The sequence below is a fragment of the Aspergillus mulundensis genome (genome assembly GCF_003369625.1).
Source record: "Aspergillus mulundensis strain DSM 5745 chromosome Unknown scaffold_12, whole genome shotgun sequence".
Taxonomy (NCBI): Eukaryota; Fungi; Ascomycota; class Eurotiomycetes; order Eurotiales; family Aspergillaceae; genus Aspergillus; species Aspergillus mulundensis.
In genome coordinates this window covers 653,571-681,360 of record NW_020797900.1, presented here as the reverse complement: position 1 = coordinate 681,360, position 27,790 = coordinate 653,571, and the positions used below count along the sequence as shown (strand labels likewise).

At 52.9% G+C, this 27,790-nt stretch overlaps 8 protein-coding genes across 8 annotated transcripts; 4 read left to right on the top strand and 4 right to left on the bottom strand.

The window, feature by feature from the left end:
* Positions 1 to 34: 34 nt before the first annotated feature.
* On the top strand, positions 35 to 1,789 carry DSM5745_09516 (glycoside hydrolase family 18 protein; the record flags this gene model as incomplete). The annotated part of the gene is made up of 6 exons (XM_026751532.1): positions 35 to 286; positions 350 to 727; positions 787 to 846; positions 905 to 974; positions 1,034 to 1,578; positions 1,688 to 1,789. The coding sequence occupies 6 exons, from the start codon at positions 35 to 37 to the stop codon at positions 1,787 to 1,789; spliced, it is 1,407 nt and encodes a 468-aa protein (XP_026599880.1).
* A 450-nt stretch (positions 1,790 to 2,239) lies between these two features.
* Positions 2,240 to 7,813, bottom strand: utp10 (snoRNA-binding rRNA-processing protein UTP10; the record flags this gene model as incomplete). The annotated part of the gene is made up of 4 exons (XM_026751531.1): positions 2,240 to 2,700; positions 2,758 to 2,902; positions 2,959 to 7,387; positions 7,437 to 7,813. 4 exons carry the CDS (start codon positions 7,811 to 7,813, stop codon positions 2,240 to 2,242), a joined length of 5,412 nt encoding a protein of 1,803 aa, XP_026599879.1.
* A 247-nt stretch (positions 7,814 to 8,060) lies between these two features.
* DSM5745_09514 (uncharacterized protein) lies at positions 8,061 to 11,633 on the top strand (the record flags this gene model as incomplete). Its single annotated transcript, XM_026751530.1, has 3 exons — positions 8,061 to 8,081; positions 8,134 to 10,593; positions 10,644 to 11,633. 3 exons carry the CDS (start codon positions 8,061 to 8,063, stop codon positions 11,631 to 11,633), a joined length of 3,471 nt encoding a protein of 1,156 aa, XP_026599878.1.
* A 380-nt stretch (positions 11,634 to 12,013) lies between these two features.
* On the bottom strand, positions 12,014 to 13,806 carry DSM5745_09513 (putative NADPH oxidase (NoxA); the record flags this gene model as incomplete). The annotated part of the gene is made up of 3 exons (XM_026751529.1): positions 12,014 to 13,361; positions 13,408 to 13,662; positions 13,709 to 13,806. 3 exons carry the CDS (start codon positions 13,804 to 13,806, stop codon positions 12,014 to 12,016), a joined length of 1,701 nt encoding a protein of 566 aa, XP_026599877.1.
* Positions 13,807 to 16,489: 2,683 nt separating this feature from the next.
* DSM5745_09512 (uncharacterized protein) lies at positions 16,490 to 16,950 on the top strand (the record flags this gene model as incomplete). The annotated part of the gene is made up of 2 exons (XM_026751528.1): positions 16,490 to 16,547; positions 16,604 to 16,950. The coding sequence occupies 2 exons, from the start codon at positions 16,490 to 16,492 to the stop codon at positions 16,948 to 16,950; spliced, it is 405 nt and encodes a 134-aa protein (XP_026599876.1).
* Positions 16,951 to 20,807: 3,857 nt separating this feature from the next.
* DSM5745_09511 (uncharacterized protein) lies at positions 20,808 to 22,035 on the bottom strand (the record flags this gene model as incomplete). The annotated part of the gene is made up of 2 exons (XM_026751527.1): positions 20,808 to 21,895; positions 21,945 to 22,035. The coding sequence occupies 2 exons, from the start codon at positions 22,033 to 22,035 to the stop codon at positions 20,808 to 20,810; spliced, it is 1,179 nt and encodes a 392-aa protein (XP_026599875.1).
* A 2,103-nt stretch (positions 22,036 to 24,138) lies between these two features.
* Positions 24,139 to 26,372, top strand: DSM5745_09510 (Zn(II)2Cys6 transcription factor; the record flags this gene model as incomplete). Its single annotated transcript, XM_026751526.1, has 7 exons — positions 24,139 to 24,235; positions 24,299 to 24,353; positions 24,419 to 25,511; positions 25,562 to 25,671; positions 25,718 to 26,001; positions 26,049 to 26,311; positions 26,370 to 26,372. 7 exons carry the CDS (start codon positions 24,139 to 24,141, stop codon positions 26,370 to 26,372), a joined length of 1,905 nt encoding a protein of 634 aa, XP_026599874.1.
* A 50-nt stretch (positions 26,373 to 26,422) lies between these two features.
* DSM5745_09509 (alpha/beta hydrolase) lies at positions 26,423 to 27,444 on the bottom strand (the record flags this gene model as incomplete). Its single annotated transcript, XM_026751525.1, has 2 exons — positions 26,423 to 27,271; positions 27,325 to 27,444. The coding sequence occupies 2 exons, from the start codon at positions 27,442 to 27,444 to the stop codon at positions 26,423 to 26,425; spliced, it is 969 nt and encodes a 322-aa protein (XP_026599873.1).
* Between the last annotated feature and the right edge of the window lie 346 nt (positions 27,445 to 27,790).

Below are 27,790 nucleotides of genomic sequence, written 5' to 3'. Positions count from 1 at the left end.
CTCCTCTTCCTCAACCCGCTCCCCAATCTTCAAGATGAAGCTCCTCAGCCTTCTTCTGTCTTTCTTCGTCCTGGCTTTGGCCCAGGCTTCCGCGATCCCGTCGTTTTATCACCGTCTACACTCGACTTTTGGCTCTGTCCGTCCCAATTCTACTCATCTGAACTCAACCTTCAGCAACAACACTGGCCACGCGCACGATAATGCCACCGGCTATGGCCCCATCGCAATTCCCGACACTGGCACCGAGGAAACTGAATACCGCTCCATGTCTTACTTTGTCAACTGGGTACGTCTCCTGCCCCTGTGTCTCGCTCCAAGGATTCCCAACTAACACAACCCTCTCAAACAGGCAATCTACGCGCGCCACCACAACCCGCAAGATCTTCCAGTCTCCCACCTAACACACATCCTCTACGCCTTCGCCAACGTACGTCCTGAAACCGGAGAGGTATACCTCAGCGATACCTACTCTGATCTCGAGAAACACTACCCCACCGACTCGTGGAATGACGTTGGAAATAACAATGTCTACGGCTGCGTCAAACAACTCTTCCTTCTGAAGCAGCAGAACCGTCACCTCAAGGTCCTCCTTAGTATTGGCGGCTGGACGTACTCGAAGAACTTTGCGAATATGGCGAGCACAGAGACTGGCAGGAAGATGTTTGCGTCGACCGCGGTCAAGCTTATGGGCGATTTGGGTATGGATGGGCTTGATATTGATTGGGAGGTAAGTTTCCTGCATCCGAGCAATAAAGATGGGGTTGAGTGAGGACTAACACTCTGCAGTACCCAGAAAATGACCAGCAGGCCAGCGACTTTGTCGAGCTGCTGCGTGAGACTCGAGAGGTACGTCTACGCCTTCATTACACCTTAGCGAAAGAGAGACCCCTAACATCCTCAAAAGGAACTCGACCGCTACGCCACCGCAAACGGGAACGGCAAGCCCTTCCTCCTGAGCGTCGCCTCCCCAGCCGGTACGTACCGTACCATCAATCTCCCCACACCCTCCATACCCTACTAACCCTAACTCCAGGCCCAACCCACTACAACACCCTGCACCTCGCCGCAATGGACCCCTACCTCACCTTCTGGAACCTAATGGCTTACGACTACAGCGGCAGCTGGGACACAATCACCGGGCACAACGCGAACCTCTTCGCCTCGTCCACAAACCCCACCTCCACGCCCTTCAACACCAACGACGCAATCTCCGCGTACCTCGCCGCCGGCATCGCGCCCGCAAAAATCAACCTGGGCATGCCGCTCTACGGCCGCGCCTTCACGCACACCGACGGCCCCGGCACCGCGTTCGAGGGCGTCGGGTACGAGGGCTCGTTTGAGGCTGGCGTGTGGGATTACAAGGTTCTTCCGAAGGAGGGGGCGCAGGTTACCGAGATGGCGGATCTAGGGGCGAGCTTTAGCTATGATGAGGGCAAGCGGGAGTTTGTCTCTTTTGATAGTCCCGAGGTTGTAAGGGCCAAGGGCGCGTATTTGGAGAATTTGGGGCTTGGTGGTGGGATGTGGTGGGAGTCGAGTGGGGATCGCGAGGTTGGGAGTGGGGGCAGTTTGATTGAGACGGTGAGTTTGCCCTAACTTCACTTACCTATCTTTTCTCTATCCTGTGGACTCCATGCCGTATATAGGCTTGAGTCTGAACTTTGAGGTATGCATGCTAACGGTGTTACAGCTTGTCGATAGCCTCGGCGGCGTGGAAGCCCTCGATAAATCCGAGAACCAGCTCGACTATCCCTCTTCGCGATTCGAGAATCTCCGCAATGGATTCGCTTAAATCTCTCATGGATACATGGAAAGAGCAAGATCTATCAGTTTTCAGAATAGATGGGTATGCAAGTGCATATTAGAGATGTGTCTTACTAGATAGTGGCACGTCAACGCGAGCTAAGTAGAGCCGCGATATGAAGAAACGTCTCTTATTTATGACAATAGCTACAATCAAATCGATTTTATTTGACTTAGATTGCTTCCAAAAGTAATTGAAATAAAAACAGCTTTAGATCTGCTATATGACGACCCAACTTTTACATAAATACAAACGATATCTAGATAAATACTGTAGAAGCAAGAAACGAAGCAGGTGACGCGACCTATAGTATATGCAACACCTCCAAACGCCCTGAACAAAAGCGAGCAAAAACGTCTCGCCCAGTTCACCCGAACCAAGCACAGCACAGCAACAACCAGCCAAGAAGAGCAAGGAGGAGGAGAAGATGAAAGAAGGCTAAGTCAACATATCATCCAACCTCTCCCCCAACACGCCCTCAATCTGCTTAACCCACTTCCGCACCTCGCGCTCAACCCCCTCATCCTCATCCTCCATAAGCTCACTAATATACGGCAGCATCTCCGGCAACAGCGCAAGCCAGTCTTCACCAAGGTGCTCAGTGAGCGCCTGCTCGGTCTTGAGCGCCGCGATCCTGGTATGCGGGTTATCGCCGCCGGGGGCGCTCTTCTTGCTCACGTTACCTGAAAGGGAAGCGCCGGACGGACGCAGGAAGCGCATCAGGACGGCGTTGAGTTCCTTATGGTTGTCTGTTGAGTCGGCGGCGACGGCGAGCTCGGTGATTGTGGGGATTGTTTCGGTGGCGATGAGGGTTGCGGTTGCTGTGGAGGTGGCGTGGCGGAGGTGCGAGATTAGCGGCGTGGAGATCTTGGTGATGTGCGAAGGGGATTGCCAGAATTCTGAACCATGTTAGCGTTTCATTTTGTTTGTCTGGATTTGGGCAGGGGGGTAGGTACCATCCTGGTCGTGCTCGAACGCGCTGCGGAGCATGCGCATTGTTGCGAGCCAGAGGGGTTTCGTGTTGGGGTTTGAGGGGCTGGCGGTGCTGAGCACGGAGACGACGCTTTCGATTATGTAGCTGGCGTAGCTGGTGACGATGGACTGGACGATTGTTAGGGTGTGATCTCAGTTAGGAGTGGATGTGAGTATTGTCTTACCTGGAGAGTACCGAAGAAGACCTGCAAGAACCGGTAGAGCGTAGTCAATCGCGCCAAGGCGCCCTGGGTATCCTTCTTCGGGAGCCCAGTGGCCCAATCGACGAGCCTGGCGAAGATGGGACGGAAGGTTGTGTCGTTAAGCTTGTAGATCATCTTGATCGTGACGTCGTTAACGAGGTCTTCCATTTCCTCGAGGTCGGAAGTGTCGAATGCCGACTTAGGAGACTGCGCCTGCTCTCGGCGGAGGTCGAATACCCGGAAGAGGATCGTCGTCAGAACGGACAAGTTCTTCATTGTCGCGGACTTGGGGTGCTTCTCGATGCTGAGGCTGACGGCTTCCAGGACCTCACGGGTAGCGGAAGGTCCGGCCGAGACAGCCTGCGTCCAGTTTCGGTCAATGGAGGCAAATGCCACCCCCATGTCGACCTTGCGGGCCATGAAGCGCAGCGCCTCTTGGCGTTGGTCATTGTCGAGGTCTTCTTCAGATGAGGCTGATTTGAAGGAGAGCACGAGTAGGCGGTCGAGGTGGGAGGCGGAGACCATGTAGGGGAGGTGGACGAAGAGGGCAGAGAAGAGAGTGAAGATTGCATCATGAAGTCTGGCATTGACCTTGTTGTTCTCTAGACTCAACTCCAACAGGGCAAGCGAGCGGCTGAGAACTTCTGGGAGAGCAGGGATCATGGCCTGGCCAAGGACCTCTACCATGGAGGCTAGGCACAGCACGCCGTTGATGCGGATGCGGTCGTCTTCCTGGCCAATACAGGCTGCGCTGGCAACAACTTGCGCGGCGGATGTAACCATGGATGGCTCCTTCTTGCCGTACTTTTCTGTAATGCGGTCGATGCAAGTCACCGCAGCGTGCTTGAGCAGAATGTCGGAGGATGATTGCACTATATCCACGAGGACAGTCAGGAATTCAAGCATGCGCATCTGGGAGGCACCGTCTCGCTCAGGGCTCTGCTGCAGGCGGGCGGCAAGCAGGCTGAGGACCTTCCGGCGAAGAGCATCATCAGGACGCTTGAGTAGAGCCTCGATCGTATCAAGGAAGTCGATTGTTGTAAGGGTGCTGAACAGGCCGCTGAGCACATCACCAGCAGCCTGGTGAACGGGCTTGACGTTCTGCATAGATTCGCCGATGGCCAGGACTTGCTCAAGGATCTTGGAGAACAGCGCGCGGATCCGCTCTGCGTCTCCAGTCTCCGTGGTAAGCGCTCTAGCAATCTTGACCTTTAGCGAGGAGTGCTTGAAGAGGTAGGCCAGAGCGCGCAAGAGATCAACAGCAACCTTATGAGGCTCGCGGCCATCATCGCTTCCGATACCGAGGAGAACCTGGGAAATGGTGGGCTTCGGCTTGAGCGCGTCGGCCACCAGGTTGAGGAATTTGCTGTAGGTAGACAGTTCCACTGGCGCAGTAGCATCGGAGACAAGCCCAGTCATCAGGACTAGAACTGCCTTGTCCATTGAGTAACGGTTGGCGAGCATTGCCAGGACGGCAAACAAGAACTCCTCCGTTCCGAGTTTGGTAATCAAAGCATGGAACAGGCGAAGGCGACGATGAGAGGGAATGTGCTCAAAAGCAGCAGTAAAACTGAGCAAGAGCTCTGATGTTCCGGACACAACATCGCGCTTCTGGTGTCGTAGCGACTGGATGAGAGCGGGAACAACCTGGTCGATTGTCTGATCAATAACGGAAACCGAGTAATCGTCGTCCTTCCTCAAGACACTAGATCCCATGAACGTGAAAATAGGCATGACACTGTGGAGAACCAGCTCTGGTGCAATGACAGACAGGCCAGCAACTAGGAGAAGAGCCGTGTTCTGAACCTGGGGGCTTTCCGTAGTACGAACGCAGTCAACAACCAAGTCAGCGCGGACAACAGAAGTATCAAACTGGGGCTTCGCGTTTGCCCTGGAGCGGTTGACGATTGCAAGGAGACCGCCAAGCGTCAAGCTGAGAAGGTAGCTCATGCCGGACTGGATTTGAGACTTGAAATGGTGAAGAGCGGCCAGGGTTTGGAACAAGCCTTCAGTGAGTTCTGGATGAGTTTCGGGGTTGGAACCATCCACAAGCTCTAGGATAAAGGTCATCTTGTCCATCAGCTTGCTGAGCTTCGCCTCGTCCTTGGTGGTCATGGCAACCATGTTGTTCTGACTGGTCCGCCTGCGCTTCGGAGCAGGGGCCAAAGAATCGACGTCTGTGATGGAAACGGGAATTTGTTGTAGGAAGTTAAGGAGGACAGAGCCGGGGAGCTCCACACCACGGAGGAGATCTCGGCAGCTACCGACAAGAGGGGATTCGGAGTCTTCAATAGAGATCTCGAAGACCTTCTGAGCAGCAGCAATTTGCCGATCCTCCGGTACTTTACCCCAGATCTCACCAATGCGGCTGAATACAGCGGAAACGAAAGAGGCTCGCAAGGACGCTGAATAAGGGCTGACGGTGGAAAGAAGTAGACTGATCGAGTCCTTCTCCTTCGCGGTGATTGTCTTCAGTACCTGGTCTTCGAACTCGGTTACGGAGATATGCTCCCGCTCGTGGATCTCCGTTACCTCCAGGACACTGAGGTTTCGCCAGGCCTTCAACACCGGCTCAAGCTCCTTGGTGCGGGTCGTGCCACCGGCCTTATCAACCCGGTTGAGTAGACTCAGCAAGCCGGCTTTGGGGGCATAGAGCGGAAGATGGACAGCATGTGAACAGAGGAACGTGAAGAAGGCTAGTCGTAGGGGCTTTTTTAGCGCGGAAGCAGAATCGGACGCTGCTCCTCGCAGAGCATTCTCAAGAGCTCGACCAATGTGTTCACTGTCAGACCGGCACTCCTCCAGTTCAGGAAGTACAGCTCGCTCCAAAACCTTTTGAAAATCGCTAGTAGAGAGCCAAGGAATGTCCTTCGTCGACTTTCCATATAGAGAATCGCGAGCCCAGACACCGGACTTCTTCTTCTTGTCAGCCACCTTGCCAATAATCGCAAAGGCATCGACTGCTCCAGAGCGCACTCGTTCGGAAGGATCGGACAAAGCAATAAGGATGAAAGGAAGCGCGGCTTGAACGTCAAGACCGTACCAAGCACTGGAACTCAGCTCGGAGGAGACAATTTTCAAAGCAGCGGTCTTCACGCCTGCAGGATACGGGCCAGCGAAGACTCTGATGAAGAAGGAAAGAAATTGGGGCGATTTTGTAGCGTTGGCTTTGTTCAGAATAGGCAGCTCAACAAAAGAATTGACCCTGTCCTGCGAACCTGCAGATAGTGCGAAAGCCTGGACAAGTTTATCAAATACGGGAATAGACCGCTCCACAAGGAAAGAAGTCTTGAATGGCCCCTCCTTCGTCAAAGATTCAATGGCTGTTGCGTAGCCATCTGTCGCCGTTTCCGCCGTTTCCTCCTTGTCTGCGTCTTCCATTTCAGTGTCTTCAATAGCCTTGGTGACAGGAACAGACTCGATAGCTGTTTGCAAGTTGTGCTCTAACACGCTGAGATCGAACGATGATTCCGCAATCACCTTTTGGAAGATCGGCTGGAGTGAAGCTGACCGGCTAAAGTGCTGGACAAGATCCGCAAGATGCGTCTGGGCATCCAAAGTCATTGTCCCATCAACATTGCATCCGGCTTGGAGAACTAAAGACATGGCTTTTGCCGTGTCGGCGTCATTCAAAAGCTGACTCTCAAACATTAGGGATACTAGATCCAGACGTGAGGCATCCTTTTGGCTTGACAAATTTTCAACACAGCCAGCTACTAGACCAAGAAGTAGCTGCGAGGTTTTACACTCTGCCGAAATTTCAGCCAGCTGCTTCAACGGTTCATCCAAACGAAGCAGAGCCTTGAACACCCGCTTCGGCAAACTAGCCTCAGGCTTTTGCTGTGCCAGAACCGCGATACATATAATTCCGGAACTCAATGTCTCTTCAGTCCATGATCCCGCAACTGCTTCCATCAACCCGTCCAGAACCCGGTCTTGGAGCTCGGCCTTCTGTGCGAGCACAACGCAAACCATGTAGCAGCCTATCACAAGCTCCGAAACGTCCTTCATTCCCAATCCATCGTTAAGGACCGGGAGAGTCTGAAGTATGATATCGTCGTGGTTCTGCTTCTCGACATTTCGGCGACCCGATCGGGAGGAGTCCAATTTTCCCGCAACACCCTCCGTGATCAAGCCCGCCCAGAGAGAAAGCAGCGCATGGTGGTGGGCTCGCTGCCGACAAACTTGGAGAACATGGTTATTGAGCGTGGTAAGAAGGTCTTTATTCGAAATGGCGTTTTGCACGAGGGCCCCGCGCACCGGGTTGATTGCGCTTCGTTTATAGGGAATAAGCACCTTGAGGGCTTGAGGAAGGTCTTCGGGGAGGATAGCAAGCAGGTTCAGGAAAAGGGGGGTCGAGTAGTATGGTAACAATGTGAGGATTGTGAATCCGGTGTTGTATTCATGTATCCTATGTCCATTAGCCAGCAGACAAGTTGGGCTCAAGCAGAAGAGCGTACCGGAAGCGCCTAACAAGCCACTCCACAGCCTTGACAGCCGGGCTCAAAAGTAGTCTTCCACCGACGAGTGCCAGAAAAGCCTCTAATACCGAATCCAGCTCTCTGTTCTGTTCTACGTTCATCTCCGTCCGGTCCTGGGACTTGCTCTGCTCGCTGAAGATCGAGCGCTCGAACTGCGCGAATTGGGGATCCAACTGGCATATTTCGCGGAAGCCATCATAACAAATGTCGTAAATCGTATCAAAGTCCTGCGATCCGGCGACTCGCTTGTCGAAAATCAAAGATTGCCCATGCGCAAGTCTCTGGGCTTTAAGGTTCAATTGGTTGGTGGAGTTGGCCGCGATTTGCGACAGCTGCGCGGCGAGGGACGACGCCATTTTCGAGGGGCAAGATCCTTATTGTGAATCGAGCAATGTGTCCATCCCTCGACTATTCGTCGATTGCGAGATACCGACTTGATGCGGGTTGAGAGGAATGCTTCAGCGGCGGAAATCTTCAAAGCTCCGCAACTTTTTTTTTAGTCCAAAAGGGAAAGGCGGAACGCGGGAGCGGAGTTTTTCCAGGCTCGCTCCAGCTCTCCCTCTGCTCTGCAACCTACGTCAACAATGCCTCAAGTCCAGGAGCATGGCTTCGTCTGGCTCGCAGGTGAGACCACAAGAAACTACGTTTGCCCTTTCCTTTAATAACTTCGTTGCAGGAAAAGAAAGCCATCCCGCGATTCGCCAGCTTCAAGCCCCGACCAGCTCCGCCCGATAACGATCGCCCCCCGGAGCTCCCCAGCCGCGAACGAGTCGAGTCCGAGGACAGATCCAGGCATCGGTCGAAATATCGCTCGAAACATGATAGTCATCATCGCCACCGGTCGCGGTCAAGAGACCGTAGAAGCGATCGCAGGGACTCTCGTCGTCCGCGAAAGGAACCCAGTCGTCGCGATAAGGGCCACCTGCGCGAGCCTACGCCGCCTTCGAGGAATAGTGTGAGGGAGACAATAGGAGACTCGTCTGATATCTATGTGGTTGACCGCAAAGGAGACAAGTACACGCTGATATACGGGACGATACATCGCTATAGCGTCCCTCACTATTACCGCATTGGCCGGGGCCGCGTATTAGGGCTTCCCTCGAACTATAGAATCGATCGGGAAACAATTGGGGAGAATGAGATCGTCGTGAGGTCTGAAACGACTCGCACCGACTCCTCGAAGAGCAGGTCGAAGAGGTTATTATCCAAGTCCGAGAAATCGCAGCCGAGGCTGCTCCGAGTCCGACCGACATCGTCCACAAATGATCCGATCGCGTCGTCCGAGGATTTTGTCCCTTTGTCAGACTCCCGTCGACAGAAAGACGTCGAGGCATTTGCGGGATCAGATGGAGAGGATGAGAAGTATGGATATCGGTCGATTCACGGCAAGCTAAAGCCGGACGAAGATCTGCCTAGCGACCTGGAACAGGTGACAGATTCCGAGCTGAGTGGCGGGGAAGCTGCGCGACAAGACCCGGACTGGGATATCAAACAACGAAACGTGGAACTATCTCGGGGCGTTACAGAGCGACCTACTGATATCGATGCGTGGCTACGGCTCATTGATCACCAAGAAACTGTCCTTAGAGGCTCAGGGGGAAAATCTAGCTCCTTGACAAGCGCCGAGCAGCACAGTCTAGCTGATATCAAAATCTCCCTGTATGAAAAAGCATTGAAGAAAGTTGGCCAGGGCCCCGGCCGAGATCGCCTACTTATCGGACTGTTAAACGAAGGCACGAACCTCTGGGACACGAAAAAGGTGCTGGCACAGTGGCATGCTACTCTGAAGGCCAATCCTCAATACATCAGCCTGTGGATGAAATATCTTGATTTTTGCCAAACCGAGTTTCTCAATTTCACACACGAACGGTGCCTCGCAACATTTGTTGAGTGTCTGCGTCTCAACATGGCCTCGCCCGATAGCCCCGAGAGGGCTCGTGTGCAAATATACCTATTTCTCCGTCTAACACTATTTCTACGTGAAGCGGGATACATGGAGCAGGCGACTGGCCTTTGGCAGGGCATCCTAGAACTCACATTCTACCGACCGCAAGATTTCGACAGCCCGGTTACGGATGAAGTGCTTTCAGCATTTACCGATTTCTGGGACGCGGAGGCCGCGCGGATTGGTGAGCTCGGATCAAAGGGCTGGAAGAATAGCAAGGCGGCCTTGTTCGACCCGAAAACCTTCGAGCCGCAGTGCCAACTCAACTCAAAGTCTATATTCGTGTCTTGGACGGCTTGTGAGAGAGAACGTATGTTCAACGCTCAGCTTCCGGCTCGGAGCTTGGATCAACCAGAAGATGATCCGTACCGTGTGGTCCTTGCAAGTGACCTCAAACGATTTCTTCCTCTGGCTGCGCTACCCAATTCAACACCTGAGCTCGTCGATAGTTTTCTTTACTTCAGTCAACTGCCGCCCATCATCAATGTCAACAATTATAACACAACCGGGCATTGGATGGGTGACAGCTTCCTGCGAAATGAGATATCAGCTGCCTCGTATGGGAACCTAGATGACTGGCTTTCAACGGCAGGCACCACGTCAGAGTCCGGAATCTTACCAACCATATTTCCCCACCAATACTTTGTTCACGACTATGACAGCTATTTTGCGGACCCTGCGGCGTGGTTCTCGTCTTTCAATACTTGGCTTAAAGCAACCTCCACCCCAGCAGGCATTGTTGTTCGCGACTGGGTCCGAAGGACACTCAGGCTACTGGTCGATGCGGACATGTCGAATGAAGATTTGGCCGAGTTTACCGTCGCGGTTGAATTCGCCTGCAACGCTAAAGAGGCTAAGAAGTATGCTAAATCACTTCTCAAGAAGAGGTCCTCCTGCCTTCGGCTGTATAATGCGTATGCACTCATGGAGCGGCGAGCCAGCAATTACACAGCTGGTGATCATGTATGGGCAACATCTATTTCGATGAGCAAATCTTTGTCCACTGAGCAAAGGGTTGACTGTGTTCTTCTATGGCACACCTGGATTTGGGAACTCTTGGAGGCTCGGAATACAACTCATGCGGCCCATCTCCTCGTTTCCATGCCGCAGAACCACATCGACCTTCAAGCATTTCCTGATACGTCAATTGAACCCCAGTTCAGCGCGGCGAATCTGCTGAAGATACGTAACGTACGTAACACGTTCCTTACCCTGCATCTCGCAAAAACTAACTAGTATAGTATTTATTGGGAACCCAAGAAAGCGCAATCGCGAACCGTAAACCCAGCATCATCAAAGCCTGCACCAGCTGCCAGGCCATTCTTACATACCTGACTCACGGACAAGATCTGAATGCGTCCCTCGAAGCATACACCTCCACAATTAACAGACTCTCCGCCCTCCCAAATCCCAACTCAGACGCAACAAAGACTTTCGTCTCATACACAACCGAACTCCTTCACCAATCCCGCGCAAAACTCCTCTACTACCACCTCCGCACAAGTACCCTCTACAAACCATCCGCCATCCGCAGCATCCTAAACGAAAGCATTACCGCATTTCCCCACAATACAATCACCCTCTCCCTCTTTGCCTGGAACGAATCCCGCTTCCGCATTGAAGAGCGTGTACGCGATATCATGCGCGATATCACCGCCACAGCCACCTCTCCATCCTCGTCCCAGTCCGCCCCAATTCCAATAACATCCCACCTCTTCTCCATCCACACCGAGCTCAACCGCCCCACATACGCCGGCTCGACGTTGCACTCCGTCCGAGCAGCTTTCGAAAAGGCCATCGGCGACCAAAACCAGAGCTCTTCTTATCCCTCCACATCCTCCTCCTCCGGACGCACCAGCATATCCCTCTGGAAACTGTACATCCTCTTCGAGATCTCGCGGCGCGAAATCACGCGCGCAAAGAACGTCTTCTACCGCGCGATGCGTGCGTGTCCGTGGTCAAAGGATATCCTCATGTTGGCGTTCACTCATTTGCGCGAGGACGTCGTTGCTGAGCAGCACGGTGACAACGGCGGCAAGGGAATGAACTTCCATGAGCTGCGGCATGTGTATAATGTCCTCGTTGAGAAGGAGCTGAGGATCCATATCGATATTGAGCGCGAGCTGGATGAGATGGCGCTCAAGATGGAGCGGAGTGCGTTGGAGATGCATATGCCTATCTCTATGCCTGATGATAAGGACGGGAGCGAGGACGAGGAGATGCAGATGTAATATAGCGGCAGGACATTATTTTCGAAGAAACGTTGACTGCACGATATTTATCATTCGTGGGACCGACTCTAGGCATTATCCTTTATTCGATTCGATTAAAATTTTGCGCACAATGTGAAATCTAGATAAGGCTGGCAAGAAAGGCTGGCTATGTACTGATCTCAAAATAGAATACAGAGTATAAGATATGCAGGCATCATGCGACAAATACAGGGATGCGATGCAGGAACGGACCAAGGGAAGTCGTAACTCGTCACGGGATATCGAGAACAGATGGATGGCACAATATGAATAGGGTTAGTGGTTTGGTGGCCACTTGCATGTATAGGGCTTCTAAATAGTATCGGCTCATTAAGTCAGGTAGATAGACAGCGCCAAGTTCAGAAGTGTTCCTTCCAGAACTTGAACCTGACCTCGCTCGTTGACGCAGACGACGCAGCAGCTTTGATCTGGCGGGCGGCAACATTCGGACCACAGAAGTACACACCGATCTCTGTCTTCGAGTGCGTGTGCAATCCGCGCATGTAGGATTGATCCTGCAGCCCGTTCCGCATGGCCGTGAACAGCCGCTTGAAGTCCGGGCGACCGAAGTTGGTCCTGCTCTTGAGTTCGGTGAGCGGGTCGAGTTCGCGGCCGACGGAGTTGAGGTAGATGTTGGCGGTTGTATCCTGGTCGAGGCGCTGTGTGAGGTAGATGTGGATGCGCAGGAACTCGGAGATCCCCTCGTAGGCGGCGTCGGAAGCGGACTGGGCTTCCAGGGACGAAAGGAGGGCTTGGAACCACTCGAATGAGGTCGTGTCCTTGCAGACCCAGATGAATTCGACACGGCGGAGACGCCGGGGTGGGTTTGGGGAGGCGCGGAGATGCCAGATGTTTTTGAGGATGGAGGCCCACGGCGTCACGCCGATGCCTGTGCCGATGAGGACGGCGATTTCGTTCTCGAAGACGTCTTCTGCGGGCGCGCCGTAGGGGCCGTCGACGCGGAGCTTGGGCATTTGTTGGCCGTTCTGCAGCGCGACTTCGTACATGCCCATGGGGTCGAGGCCTTCGAGGTCGCGGGCTTGTGCGGGACCGCATCCGAGGGCGTCACCGAGGGCGCGGGTGAAGTCGCCGACTTGTCGGACGTGGATGCTGACGTATTCGTCGAAGGGGCAGGAGGTGATGGTGAAGGGGTGCCATTGGGTGTTTGAGACTTCGGGGACTTGGATGAAGAGCCACTGTCCGGCTTTGTACTTGAAGCTTGGTTTGCGGAACTGGATTTCCATTGCGTCTGCGGTCGTTAGTATAATGTACATGGGTAATGGAAGGAATGACTTGCCGTATGGATGGCGGATGACTTTGACAATCTCCGTTTCACGTAGTGCTCGGATCTCGCGCCATAGACGTTCGCACAAGTAGAAGAACCCCGCCACAAGCTCCCATCTCCAGCCATGGTATCCGAGGCAATGGTTCCAGAACTGTTCTCCAGCAAAAGGTGAGTATGGCTCCGCGCTATCCCTAACAAAACAACCTGTTGCATGGGTATAGAGAGCCAGCAGGAATGGGATGAACAGGTGATGCGTGTACCAGAAGGTCTCAAACGACTGTTGGCGAATCCGGTGATGGGATGTCGTATACATGAGCATCATGCAAAACAGCATTACGTGCCCAGTGACTCCGCCGGCTTGAGTATAGTGTATTTGTAAAGCTGTCTCGGGTCGCAGCTGCTTTTTCTCGATATTGTAAAAACTGCAGAACGTCAGATGGCTTTCCTATCTATTTAGGATTGACTCACTTGACGTAGTGACCAGCAGTGTGGAGAATGGTAAATACGAGAGTCGCATAGGCCACCTGGCGATGAAACCATATGTTCTCGTCGAGCGGTAGCCATCGTAGCTTGGGGCGAAGAAATTTGACAATATTCCTGCACATCGGTAACAGGATAAGTGTTCCATCGACCGTCAGTACCAGGCCGGCGCCTCGCGAGATCCAAACTGAATAGGAAAGTGCATTCAGCGGTGCCAAAGGCTTGCTACTTGCTTGGTAGTACCTGAGGCAGTCAGCGATTGCTCAGCACACCTTCCTCGGAGACAAACCATCCGTATGCAAATATGGCAATGTGCGCGCCCCAGAACCAAGTATAGAAGAATATCTTTGAGGGAGCAACGTAGGACTTTAGCGGATAACGGCCCATGGCGATGAAGCCCACCGATAGGGTATGGAAACGGGATATCTCGACAGCGAACTAACCATCGGCCTGCGATGATTGATGTCGATTATGAGTAGGGGATAGACGGGCTTGGAGCCCTTCGACGTTGACACGCTTCCACCGGTGCCGTGAGTGTAATCGATACTTCTATAAACTGTCCCAGATCTATAAAGTACACTCGTGAGGGCTGGACTTGTGAACGGCGTGGTGATGTCAATCAATCGAGGCTCGATGAGACGTAGCGCCGCTAAGATAAATGCAGGACCCCGAGGGGTGAAGAATCAGCTCTCGGTCCCTTTTCCACTTCGATCGATACCGAGCCGTCGGACGAGACTTTTTAAATTAAATAAATGGTGGCGTGGTGGGATGTTATCGCAAGGCAGAGGCGGTTTGCTCAGCGCAGGCAAATGGCGGGTAGTCGAGGAACCAGGACGAGCGCCCGTCGAACCATGATATCGAGCAATTGTCAGAGAGTGAGTATTGCTGTTGAGCGATTGTGGAGAACCCAGCTGTGCGGTAGTGATGTGCAGGGGATGGAGGAGGGAGATGAAGAGGAAGAGGGGAAGAGGCAAAGCGCCGGGCTCTAAGGTTGGAGGTTCCGCGGGAGTCTGCAGTCTGCACGTTCAACAGCTGCCAGCTGCGCTAGGTAAACGCCCCATCCTCGACCAGGATCAGTGCGATCGCATTCCTTTTATTGGCGGGACGAATCAACGGTCTCTGCAGGCCGGTCCAACTTTCCTAACTAGCGGGTCTTGACTGCTAATTGAAGAACCACTCCAGATCCTCCGCAGAATACGAAGCGACGAGTCACCGCGATGTCCCCCATCGTTCGATGCATCCGACATCATTCGACGATGGCGTTGTGACAGAGGTCTCTGCCTGTCCTCCCAGGGAAGCGATAATGCCCGATGGATGCTGTCACAATCAGCCACGAACTCTGATCGAGTCAGGATGCTCCTTCGAGTTAAGCGACTGGCCCCGATCCCAGAGCACCGCCATGTGTTATCTTCTATCATCCTTCGGTGGTGTTTCCCCTATCCCTGCGAATCGACGAATGGACCCGCCATGTGGCTGGAGGAGAATTACGCTGCTACCTGGGACAATGATTGGTACATTGAGGTTGTTCGCATTGGCGTCATGTCACTCCTTCGCACTGTGGCTTCACTGATTTGTTGGGGCTTCTGCGACCTGTTGCGGCGCTGCCCTATGGGGGAAGCTCTACAAGCGCCGTTCCCACACAAACCCCAGCCATCGTGTTGCCAAGTTCTCATCCTCCCCACAAACAAGAGGCGCTCGGAAAAAAGGCGCCGTTGAGCGCTGGATGTTGCCAAATATAGACGGCCTGGCAAGGCTAGACTCAAGCAGAAACCATCTCCGGGCTATCGTTAAAGCTACGTTGATACCCAGCCCTTGGCAGGAGGAATTCGAAGGGCTTTCCATAAAGAATCTACTTGGCTCTGCACGTCGACAACTTGGCACAACCGGAATACAGTGGGACAAGAGTCACAAGACTCGGATGGGTCGACCATGGGCTGTCAGGAAGACGGTGAAGAGTGAAGACCGAGTCCGCTATGGTTCCGAGCAACAACAATTGATTATCTCCGAGCTCGTGCTTGCTCGAGAAACAAAGAGGCGCCATTCGTAGCCGCTGCCTGCTGTTTATAAGCCATTGGGTATGACGGCTTGGCTTGAAATTGCGACTGGAGCGTCTATCGAAAATATACTTTGACGACCGCCAAGAGAGACCGAAATAGAAACCATGAGGGCATTCGTGATCGTCTGTTTCCCCGCCTCGCACTTCGATTCTGCAGAAGTTTGCGCTGTTAGGCAGTTCGCGACTGAGCAATGAGATTGCCTGAGCGCCAGACCCCGGCGGCACTAGAGCATGGTCCCGCGAATCTGCTGTCAGTGTCACCTGTGGGATCTCTCCAGCCGTCACATTTAGGCATGGCACTAATGCAGTCAATCCCTCCCCGTCCCCGCGTCCTCAATCCCCATTTGCTCTTCTCCTGCCTACCGTCACGTTCTTAAGCGCCCGGCAGGGGACCCCCTCGCTCATTTCCGGCGCCCCTCTCCAATCGCTGATCTGGTTTTCTCTTCCTCTGGAGTCTGAAGAAGCCAGGCGGGGACTTCGAGCACACGACCATCCTGTGAGCTCTTATAGGCTGATGGTTCATCATTCCGGCCTTGAATCGGGCCCAGCTGCTCGCAGGCCTATCATGATGACAAGAAAGGTGGGATGCGTTGCGGCCATGCGAAGCTATGTAATCCGCTGCCCTCCCACAGTCAGTTGGTCTCTCGGGCCTTTATCGCTTGAACGTGGCATGATTTTACACAAGACACTATCTCGCACGATCGGTTGTTTGATCTCGGCATGAATTGACGCTTGTGACGATTCCCCATTGAACGAATCCCGAACCCGATTCTGCAGACTCGAGCCAATGCAAAGTACAAGACTAGCCTCCACTGCCATGTCAAACTGCACGACAAACCCACGAGTGACATTCTTCAGCGAGATACACGACGGATAATATATCTCTATACCCTCAACGCTTGACTCAATCTACGCCCATTGCCACGAATTAACGATACGCGCTTTCGCAGGACGGAAGCGCCCGCACCTTTTCACTGACATTAATACATCACCTACCTCTACCATAACTTCAAGATGGGCCGCTTAATTAAGAACCACTGGGCGCGCCTGATTGTCCTCACAGCATCAGCCTGTAAGTGCCCTCAAACTACAATCGTTGAGTTGCGGCGCTAATCCAACAAAAATCAGACCAAGTAGGAAGCGCAATCGAAGCCTTCATCTGGCCGAAGATTTTCTGGGACACTTGGACACGGAACCTCGATGGCGCCGTCACACCCGTTCCGGTCCTCCAGATTCTCAACCTCATAATGGGTCTCCTGGGAGTCGCTTGGGAATGGCCATTGAAGTATCTGGCGGGGACAATGCCGCATCGCAGCATCGAGTTCCGATTGCTGCTCTACCCGCTCAGCTCAATTTTGGCGGCGCTCATATACCAGGGCACAAATGCGGCAATCTACTATCTTGTTGGGATCGCCGTTTACTTCTGGGCGTATAGTGAGGGCGAGGTTAGTTTTCACTTCAAGCATTGGGTGTGATATTCGGTTCAGTTTCACTGATTGGTCATTTGCCAGGTTGTATGCGCGGAACCATGGACTCTACCCAAACGAAGACCTTCGAAAGTATAGCGATGCATTATGATATCTGTGGCGCGGCGTTTGACTTGGATTGAAGAGACAGCTCTGGTAGCACTCTCTGCATATATACCCTGACTTGCATATATTTCTAGATGTAATACTTATGACCGCCTAATGGACATCAGCAACATACTTGAAGCCATATAATTCCACATCATAGTATAGAGTAGCAGTATGCTAATGAGTATGCGAGACTTGAGCCAGCTTCTTCATGGAATGAGTCAGCTAGGTACAGTAGTAGGTACCTAGGTCAGGTGCTGCTAGTGCTTCCCGTACCCCGGCAGCTCTGTAGCTCCTTCCAACTTCACCTCCCAGCATCTGTATGCCATGGCGCGTCCGAACTCTTTATATACGTCCCTCAATACCTAACTTTACTCTGTCTTGAATGTAAGAATACGCAGTCCATTCAAGCGGTGTCACTCCTCAAAGAAACCCCCTCAAAGAAACCACCTGAAGCGTCGCCAGCGAAAGCCACACCTGGCTAAGCTTCACAGTATCTATCTACTCGGGACACCCCAAGATGTCGTTTCCTCAGAAGCAACTCAATATCCTGTTCTCTATCGCTCAGTACTTGGTGTAAATTGGCTGATCTTCCGGTTTCCGACTTGCGGGAAACTGCGTGTTACGGGTAAGCGGATGAAGACTCGTTAATTGACCGGGAATCTGAGACGCGAGGAATCGGATGCTGAAGCAGAAGAGGGAGAAGGGAAGTCTGTGGTATGATCAAGTTGCTGACGCTCTTTCGAGGGAATCCATTGCGCTACGTTTCCGGTCCTAGTCCAGTATCCGATGCTCTCGCCTCCTCCGAGTCACTTGAAGCTAGCAGATTCAGATCTATACATTCACCATATAATATCGACATCGTTTACTCTGGCCAAGAGGGAAGAGCACAAACATACACCCTAAGCCATCGTGTCCATCTCGCCATCAAAACTCCGCTTTGGCTTCACTGCATGGCCTTCTCGCCATTCCAGCCTCCATCGCTCACACAATCCCTGGACCCAACAGAGAGGATTGAATGTGTGATACAACACTCCACGACCTAGACCTCACGCCTCTCAAGTTTCTAGAGTCAGTTCTGCAAGCGGCGAGAGCATCTGGGAATCTGTCCTTCCCTTCGCTTTTGCTCTTGTCCTCTATGCCTTGCCTATGGAGGGCGACGATGGCAGTGATAAGCTCTTCGTCGTCCCAAAAGCCCTCCTCAACCTCAATGCAGATACTGACACAGCTACTTATCACAATTGCCTCAATACCCACCTTCGTGGCCGCGCAGATCATCTTCCCCGCGCCGTCTGTTCTATGCTCTGCCCCCTTTGAGCGCCTCTTGAGCGAATACTGGCGGCAAGTTACAGGCGAGGTGTAACGCTAAGATATCAGGATGTCTCACAGGCGTTTAAAGAGAAAAGACGTGAATTCTATATGACGCCCGGTGGATTTTCTCGTTTTTCATTTCCTCTCAACGCAGTCTTGGAGCCCCACAATCCCTCGCTCTTGCACCTGTTGGTAAGGGCGCATCTGACAAGGCAAAACATGACCTCGCACGGTGGCGGGAGAAGTAGGCCGACCTATATGTTCTGGGGATAAGCTGTACTACCTAAGCGCTTGGTGCTGTTGCCAGGTGAGGTAAGGGGCTTCTAGCCCTGACATCGGAACCCCTGGGGCACATGGGCACGTTTTACCTGCTCCTTAAATGTGACTGTAGTGAGCCTCCCTGACCATTACCAAGCCTTCCCCTAATGGGTTCCATCACACTTTTGCCAATCGTGGTCTTGGACCAGATTTGGCTGCATTTGGATCTTCAAGACTTACAATCGCTTCGTCTAACCTGCATGTATCTTGCCTCGAGGACTCACTGCTGCTTTGGCAATCGGTCATTCGGCGAGATCTATCTAGCTCTATCAAGCGACGGGTTGCAGGTCCTGAAGGACCTCGCTACCCTTGACAGTCTCGGGCCTACGTCAAGGCATTGTGGAAGCCCCCCGGTCTCTTCAACAGGTGCTACAACTGGACATTGGACGCTGCAATCGGCCATATTGAGATTTTATTCTGTTACCGGTCTAGAGAGAGATTTACAAGCAGATGTACCTGTATCCAGTCCCTGCTTCAAAGTACGCTGATGGACTGCTTGCCTTGTTTCCCGAATCTTCGTGCAATCGGATTGAAACACTACAGAGACCATGCTCCAATCTGGAAGGGGAACTCGAAGCTTGGGAAGCCAACTCGGGTTTGATGCCTCAATCCTCAGCCGCATCCTGAGTCTAAACTAGCCAGCACGAATGGGCTTTTCTCATCAAACGCCTTTCAGGCCCACATTCTTACGATTCTCATAGCCGCCATAAGCACAACGAGCACGCAAATCAAAATTGATACTTTCGAAACGAAGAGCTTGATGGCAAATGATAGATTTACGTCCGTTCTACAGTCTATTCTTGGACGCCTCCACCGCGGTACCCAACCTACGAAGCCTTTCGCTGTCTGCCCAACATACGTCTTGCACCTTCTCCTCGCCGTTCCAATGGAAAGCGAGACTCTATCTTGCAGATGTACATGATGAACGAATGGCGCGGCACTTACGGCTTGCTTTCTACGCGCCCTCTTGTTGACGACCGTGGTACCCGCAGTGCCGTTGTTTTACTGCCTTCGTCTACGTCTCAGCAGAATAGGAAGGGGCTGGCTAGGGCACTGCAGGTCTGTCAGCTGGTATGCGCTTATTTGTGAGAGTTGAAAATCCCCATTACATCGTTTCAAGCTTCACATTTGCTCGCACCAGGGATTACGGGCTCGGCTTTTCGATCCCTCTCACCTCGGTGTCCAAGCTGATGGAAAATCACGGCGTATTTGAACAAAACTGCCATGTAGCTTGCAGATCGGATCGGCCGAGTCGATCTCGAAACTCACAAGGCTCACCGTGACGCTGTTCTGCTGGATATAGAGCATGTCAATCAAATGCAAATCTATTCAACAGCAAGCTACTCAGCATATGAGCATTGCACTACTCCTGACTACAACACGTACAATGAACCTGACCATGGGGTATCCGCTTTCGTACTTAGCCCTAAGGTTCAGATGTTCCGCACTACCACTTGCGTTGGCTGAGGAAACCATGCCGTTTCCCCATTTTGGGCTCTGGCTGAAGGCAATCTGCCCACTCTTATCTGAAAACCGCCCCGTTTCATTGCTCAACCTCGTCTTCACTTGCATGCTGGGCGGTTGGTCAGCCTCGTGGGCCCCAACCGAGATCACTCCTTCATGGCAGGCCATCGACGGCACAATTATGCCCACACTCAGCCGATTTCGCACTGCCCTGCTGTCGAGTCCGCAACATAAGAGCCGAACCCTGCCTTTGGGGTGAATGTAACGCAAGACAGCAACAGGTGTGATGCTCTTCAAGCACACTTGAGAGCCATTCGCAGCCAAGGAGACAACTGTCAGTGTGATATTCTGCAGAAGAGAGACATCAGTGCTACTTCCGCGGCAAACTACAAAGGTGAAGGTGCTCAGAAATGTCAAACTGATAACGAATGTCATTCAGACTATGTCAATTTAGGTCCCCAGAAGAAGAAGAATTATATGCTATACAGCCTTTTCCATTACATCCCACCTCGATCGAACTATCCTCAACAGCTCAATTTCAATGCCCTTCGACAGGGAGAACTGGTGCTGGGGGTGCACCTAGCTAACTCGGGGCTTTTGTGCTAGATGGTATGTTAGCATAGTCCTTCACATGGCTGCTGTTGCGGGTTGTGCTTACCGGTGCTCTACCACTTGCCATCTCCGTAGCCGCCATAGCCCTTTCCGCCCTTTTCGTAACCGCCCTTCTCATAGCCACCCTTTTCAAATCCGCCCTTCTCAAATCCGCCCTTTTCATAGCCGCCGCCGAAGCCTCCACCATAGCCGCCGTGACCACCGTACCCGCCGTGACCACCATAGCCACCGTGACCACCATAGCCACCGTGGCCGCCATAGCCACCGTGGCCGCCATAGCCGCCGTGGCCAAATCCACCGAATTCGCCCTTTCCATATCCACCGAATTCACCCTTTCCATATCCACCGAATTCACCGAAGCCCTTGCCGCCTCCGAAGCCCTTGCCGCCTCCGAAGCCCTTGTTGTGGAAGCCAAAGCCCTTACTACCACCAAATCCGCCATCATAGTATCCGCCGTCATGGAATCCACCCTTCCCATGGCCGTAGCCGCCGCCATAGCCGTGGCCGCCGCCATGACCGTGGCCGCCGCCAAAGCCGTGACCAAAGTCGTCATGGCCATGGCCCTTGCCACCCTTGTCGATTCCAATTCCCTTGCCGTCTCCGCCGATGCCGACTCCAAGACCAACGCCTATATCGCCGATGAGGCCGCCGTCGCCTCGAGCATGAAGGCCATACTTGATGCCCTTTCCGTCGTCGTACTTGTCGTCGTCGTACTTGTCGTCATCGTACTTGTCGTCGTCGTACTTGTCGTCGTCGTACTTGTCGTCGTCGTACTTGTCGTCATCGTACTTGCCGTCATCGTACTTGCCGTCATCGTACTTGCCGTCATCGTACTTGCCGTCATCGTACTTGCCGTCATCGTACTTGCCGTCATCGTACTTGTCGTCCTTCTTGTCGTCCTTCTTGTCATCCTTCTTGTCATCCTTCTTGTCATCCTTCTTGTCGTCCTTCTTGACGTCGAAGCCGGAGGAAACAAAAGGGACTTTGGGGTCATAGCCCTTGTGGCCCTTGGCGTCCTTGACGTCGAACTTGCCATCATCCCAGTCCTTCTTGTCGTCGTCCTTGTTGTGTGCGTACTTGTCCTTGAATTCGACGACCGGGAACTTCTGGAGATGGCGGGCTTCGACCTGGAGATCGCGAGCTTGAACCTGTCAGAAGCCATTTGGGAACAGAGGAATGTGCAGACCTACCCTCCAAGTTTCTCACTTCTTTCTCAACCGGGGCCGTGACGGCCAGGGTCGAGAGCGCGAGAATGAGCGCAGGGGTGATGGTGACCTTCATTTTCGAAAGTGCCGCAGGTGGAACAGTTACAAACGAGAGTGTCTCGGTAGAGATGCGATGTGCTGTTGAGAGTTGGACTGGGGCTCCCTGTCGAAAGAGTGTGCTGAGGAAGTTGAAGATTGGGACTCTGGGGGAGGAATGAGAGGAGCTTTATAGGTTTTCGATTCCCCTTGAATCTCAGCGAGAAGGTGCAAAGCACGGCAATACTTGCTAATGATGCTGAAGGTGCACAGTGTCTGAGTCCGGGCACAACTACAAGATCATCTTCGACTGCCGTCAAGCAATAGTACGTGTCCGAGCACGCAGCTTCATCTACTACAAACGGCAAAATCTTACGTGATTAATTGAAGACGCACAGGCAAACAAGTGCCACATACCAACATTGCCATTGTTCGCAACCCCGGATCTGCATATGGGGTAGGCATTCGCAGCTCTGAGAGGCGAATTGCAATCTTCCACGCCTGTGCGGTGCATCTGGTCCGGTTGGAAATCTGTGCTGCCACCGCAACCCACCCAGTGCCAGCGAAGCATTTCTTTCGATAATTCCAAAACCGTCCACCTTAGTCGAGCAATACCAGGTCTTTTCTGGTGAGTATGGCGGGTTCTAATTGCCTCTGCTGCAATACGCTTTGACGATATGCAATATACTAATACCAGCGGCATACAATGCAATAATCCTTCATAAACAGTGCAATTCATGATGGCAATCGATGCACGCCGCATACCAATGCTAGCTCTGAGTGGCAATCTCACCCTTCCCTCTCTATACGTTACTTACCCCAAAGACAGCCAGCAAAGCTTCTTCATATTCTCGCCACCTAATGCAGCCACCTCATCCTGGGCTGTCATACTCCGCAGTTGCCCCGTGTTCGTCAAGGGAGCGATATGTGAGCCTCAGCACGTAGGGCATCTGGCATCCAGAGCAAGACCTACAAATAGAGGCCGGACATGTCATGTGCCAATAGAACGTGGCACGGTCCTACACTGAACTGCGGGGACAGTGCAACCGACGACTCGAAATTATCTTGGAGATATCATCCGTTCATGTATCCGTGCCTTGCATGATGCTTGTTTACCGTCGCCACCATTGCTCCGTACCAGGCCAAGGAGCCGGGGTTGTAATGAGAATGGGCATGTGCACTATTAATGGTTCCTACACTATAATCTATTTAGATTGACACCCCACAGAGCACAGAACACCCGGAGATCGGTGCCTTGCATTATTGTTTCAGGTCCTGTGCCACGGCCAAGGATATGTGCGGACTCGACAAATCAAAGGCCTACATGTAGGTGTTTGTTTAGAACATCATTGCAGTGCTTATTCTTCCTGCATTGCAGGAACTATTGGCTGTCTGTTTGCCGCATGGTTTCCATTATGGGGGTTTGTTATGGTTCTTCCCCTGGAATGTCCTGCGGAAGGTAGAAGGCATCGAACAGGTGGTACTGCTGGCCGGCATCTCGTGGTCTGTACAAGCTGTGAACTTCCTCTTCCCAGGCTTGTCTACACGGAGGAAATTAGGAGAGATACTCATTGCAGCCCTCTAGGTACATCTTCGATCGTATGCACATAAGCCTCGTATGTACTTGCTCACTCATTTCGGTCCGGTTTGCTTTAGAATGGTAGGGGATGTAAGGGGTGGTTTGAGTACCCAACGTGGTACCCGGGTGCTCAGATATATCCCGACAGCTTGCTGAGTATTGGTGGCAACGCCCGGCCGCCGGGATGGAGTGATCTGTTTGGCTTCTCACCGGAATTCAACAATCACGCCATCCAGGAGGACATCTCATGGATGATGGGGTGGGAGGTGGCGATGTGTCTTTGAGCTCCATTGCTCAACAATCTCTCACCTGTTCTCTTTGGATATCTGAGGCATGGAAGAGCTGAGCACGCAGTACTCTGGTATACTCGGGTCAGCTCCGGGGAAATGGTAGCCCGTGCCAAGCCTTCCCGAAAAGGAAAGCCCGTCCCGCTCAACTTTATGCAACTCAAATTTGTAATTATGCCTTTATGCAGCAGCATATCCGAGAGCCGAACACCTCGCTTCGTCTCTCTCTTCTGTCATTGCGCCGGGCACCTCCCCGAGCCATGTGTTTGTGTTCAACATGGTAGACGATGTCATTCAAAACAGCGATTTGGCCTGTTCCATCTGCCATGAAACCTTCCGACGCGTGGAACACCTGAAACGCCACGCCTTAACCCGTGAGAGCTCGACACCACCAACACCACCATGACCATGACCATGACAATTGACCAGCAACGCAGATGACGATGCCAAGCCCCATGCCTGCCAATTCTGCGGCGCACAGTACAAACGCAGGTGCGTGTTTTGCTCTCCTTCTTCGCCTGTTCTTGCCCGCAACATTGGTCCCTGACTATTGACAGCGATGCCCTCCGCCGGCACTGGAAAACTTGCACTGCGCGGATCGCGGCCGGGGTTGGTATTCCCAAGCGCAGTCTATCCGGCAAGCGGAAGCAAGCCTGTGACTCTTGCACTGCGAGAAAGCGGGCTTGTTCCACTGCGTTGCCGTGCTCGGAGTGCGCGATGAGGAAGACCGAGTGCACTTATCACCAATCCCGGCCGAGCATCTACAATCGCCAATCGCTACACTTGGCCAAAGAGGTAGTGATTGAGGGAAATGCGGCAGTTAGTGGCACGCACAGCGTCTCTTCGCCCGTACCCTCACGGGAGACAGCAGTGCATGACCGAATCCCGTCTCCAGGTCTTCAGCATCCCCGGTTCGGGTTCCTTGCCAATTTCACCAAAGCGGGTGGGTTGAACGAGGCGTACAGTTTCAATTCGGGATTGATGAATACTCGCCCAACACCTTCGCTCTTGGGCACCAGCGACACTGGACCTCTCGGGGACAGGGATTATTTGCAGGGAATTGCCGCTTCAAACCCATTTGACTGCTACTTCGACGATTTTGAGCCAGGTCTATGGGCGGATGCAAATACCTCCCGAAACCACGTCGAAGAGGGATTGTTGGCTGAAAAGGCACGTCAGATGTGGGACAGCCTGCGGCCTATCCTGGACAGTCCCACGACACATCACCTGAATATCACTTCGAGCGAATGGTTCGAGTTCTTCTCTGAGAATGCAACCCGGTACCTGCATCTCTTCTGGTCGCGATGGTACCATCACTGCCCAATTGTCCACAGCGCGACCTTCAACCTCAACACGTGTTCGCCTCTCTTACTTATGACGATGTGCCTGATCGGCGCATGCATGTCCTCTCTAGACGCGGACCACCAATCGGCGAAGCGGTTCTTGGATGTAATCGAAGAACTCATCTTCTCGAATCCACTGTTTATGGAATCGCCACGACTAGGATCGACGGATGAAAATCTGCTCCAGACTCGAGACAATGTTCAGATCCTGCAAGCGATGTGTTTCATGTGTTTGCTGCAGAAGTGGGAAGGGAGCATCCAGGCCAAGTTAAGGATGCAGCGGCATCGGTTTACGGCTTTTGTTGCGGTAGAGCCCCCACAATTTATCTACAACGGAGACATGCTGACAATCTATAGACTACACGGGCGATGGGGCTATCTCAGGCAAGGCATCCTCGTATCGATCCTAATTCGACTCTGTCCGTTGAAGCATGGAAGGAATATACCCTCAAAGCCGAAATGATCAGGTAGGTTCATCCCCGCAGAGCGAAGTCGCTCTAACCAACCATCCAGAACCTTTAACCATGTCTTCCTTCTCGACTCGGCTTTTGTCATCTTCCACAATTCTGTACCTCGCATGGTCTTACAAGAGATGACGATCGATCTGACCTGTCCGGAAGACGTGTTCCAGGCCGCGTCACCGGCCGAGTTTATAGAGGCATTGAAGTTACACCCATTATGCACTGTTCCTCTACTCACCGACTGCGTCCGCAACTTGTGTGCGGAAAGCCCCGATCCAGGTGTGGTCGCGCATCTTAGCCGGGAGAGTGCTCTCAATTTGTTCACTATTGCTACTGGTGGGTATGTCTTTGCTGTAGAGATGTTCGTTTCTAACTATCAACAGCTGTCCATGGCCTGATATTTCACCAACTCCGAGCATTCTCACCTCTTCCCTTGGCCACGGATCCTCTAAGGCGAGCTTTGGGTCGGTGGGAGAAAGCCTGGGAAGTCAGCATGGACAAGACCACCAACTTAACCATGGAGGATGGAGTCCTCCCCTTCCCGCTCCATGCTCGGGAATTTGCTGCACTCGCCCGCGTGCACATCGAAAAGTCCCACCTAACGCCTGAAGAATGGAACCTAATGATCAGACAGCTGCCCGAACATGTATCAGTGGAAACCAGAGAAGGCCTTGCTACGTTCGATCAAACGGGGATGGATCAAGTAGCGAATCTCATATTGGCTGTCGAACATCTAGACCTAAAGTGATCAATACCGTCACTGAGCAGAAGCACAAGCTTTCTCTAGAGCGGAAACAACTCGACGCAAACATTCTAGCATCTCCTCGTCCTCCCCATTTGTGTCCCCGGCATCAAGATCGATAAAGCCATTATGCTCAAATCCATGTCCCTGACCCACCGCTCGCTCCAGGTGCACCTGAACACCAAGCTCGCCCAACTTCTTTGCGACTAGGGCACTCTGCTCAAAGCCCACCAACTCATCTGCGTCTCCGTGCAACAAAATAGTTGGCGGGAAATTCTTTGTTAGAGCAAATGATGCCGGAAAGAGAGACCGATATTCGTCAGGTATTACCTCCGCACCCTGCTGCTTAATAACCTTTGCGAGTCCAGGGATCCTGGTTAGCACGTCAGGGAACATAGCGCCCTCATGCATCGCCTTGATCCAGTTGAATCTCTTATCGGCCGGTGGGTTCTCTGGGAACGGATATCCATCAAGTGGTTTTCCGCTCACCATAGCCTCCCGAACCTCTTCCAAAGCAGCTGGCAGATCACTCACGGGCGCACGAAGAGGCCGTCCCGGTTCGACATACCTCTTCCCCGCGGGATCCAGCATGCCATAATTTGACAACACGGCGAGTGGCCTTGGGCACGTTGGATGCGCCGCCGACGCCAGCGCGAGGTACCCGCCTGCACTGGATCCAGCGATGATGATCTTCTTGCTGAGATTACTGCGTACCCAGCGGATTGTGTCGAGCGCGTCGCTGAGGATTTCGAGCCCTGGCGTTTCGGGGAGGAGCCGGTAGGATGGGCTTGCGTACGTCCAGCCGCGCGCGCGGCAGGCGTTTATGAGCCAGTGCGGGGGCTTAGTTGATTTTTCGCCGAGGACCTGTTCAAGGGCTTTATTAGTTTTGCGATTTGTCTGAACGAAGGGCTTGGTACCAGATATCCTCCGTGGAAATGCACGAGCACGATTCCATTGTCAGAGGCTTTTGGCTTGGAGACGTCGATTTCCAATGAGAGTCCGTCGGCTTCTTTGAAGGTATGTGTGGATGTTTCCATCGTGTTGATCAAGTTTGGGTTGACTCTGAGTTGACTGCAGATAGTGGTGAAAATACCCCGCGACGAGGGGCAGGCTCGGGGGTGAATTCCGCGGCAGATCGCACGGTAAGCCACAACCGGGGGATCAACGCCGCGGAAGCCTATCCACGGTTATGCCTACTCCAATGAGGAAGGGGATTCTCCAGATCACCCCGTAGATCGTTGTCAACGTCCCTTCACCCCACACTATTAGCCGGTCCTTACAGCCGAGACCGTTTGGCTTATATAGTCCCCAAAAGCCTCATTCCGGGTCATTATGGGAATCTCGGTCTTTTCTTCCCCAAGATCGGTGATACCACCCCTATAG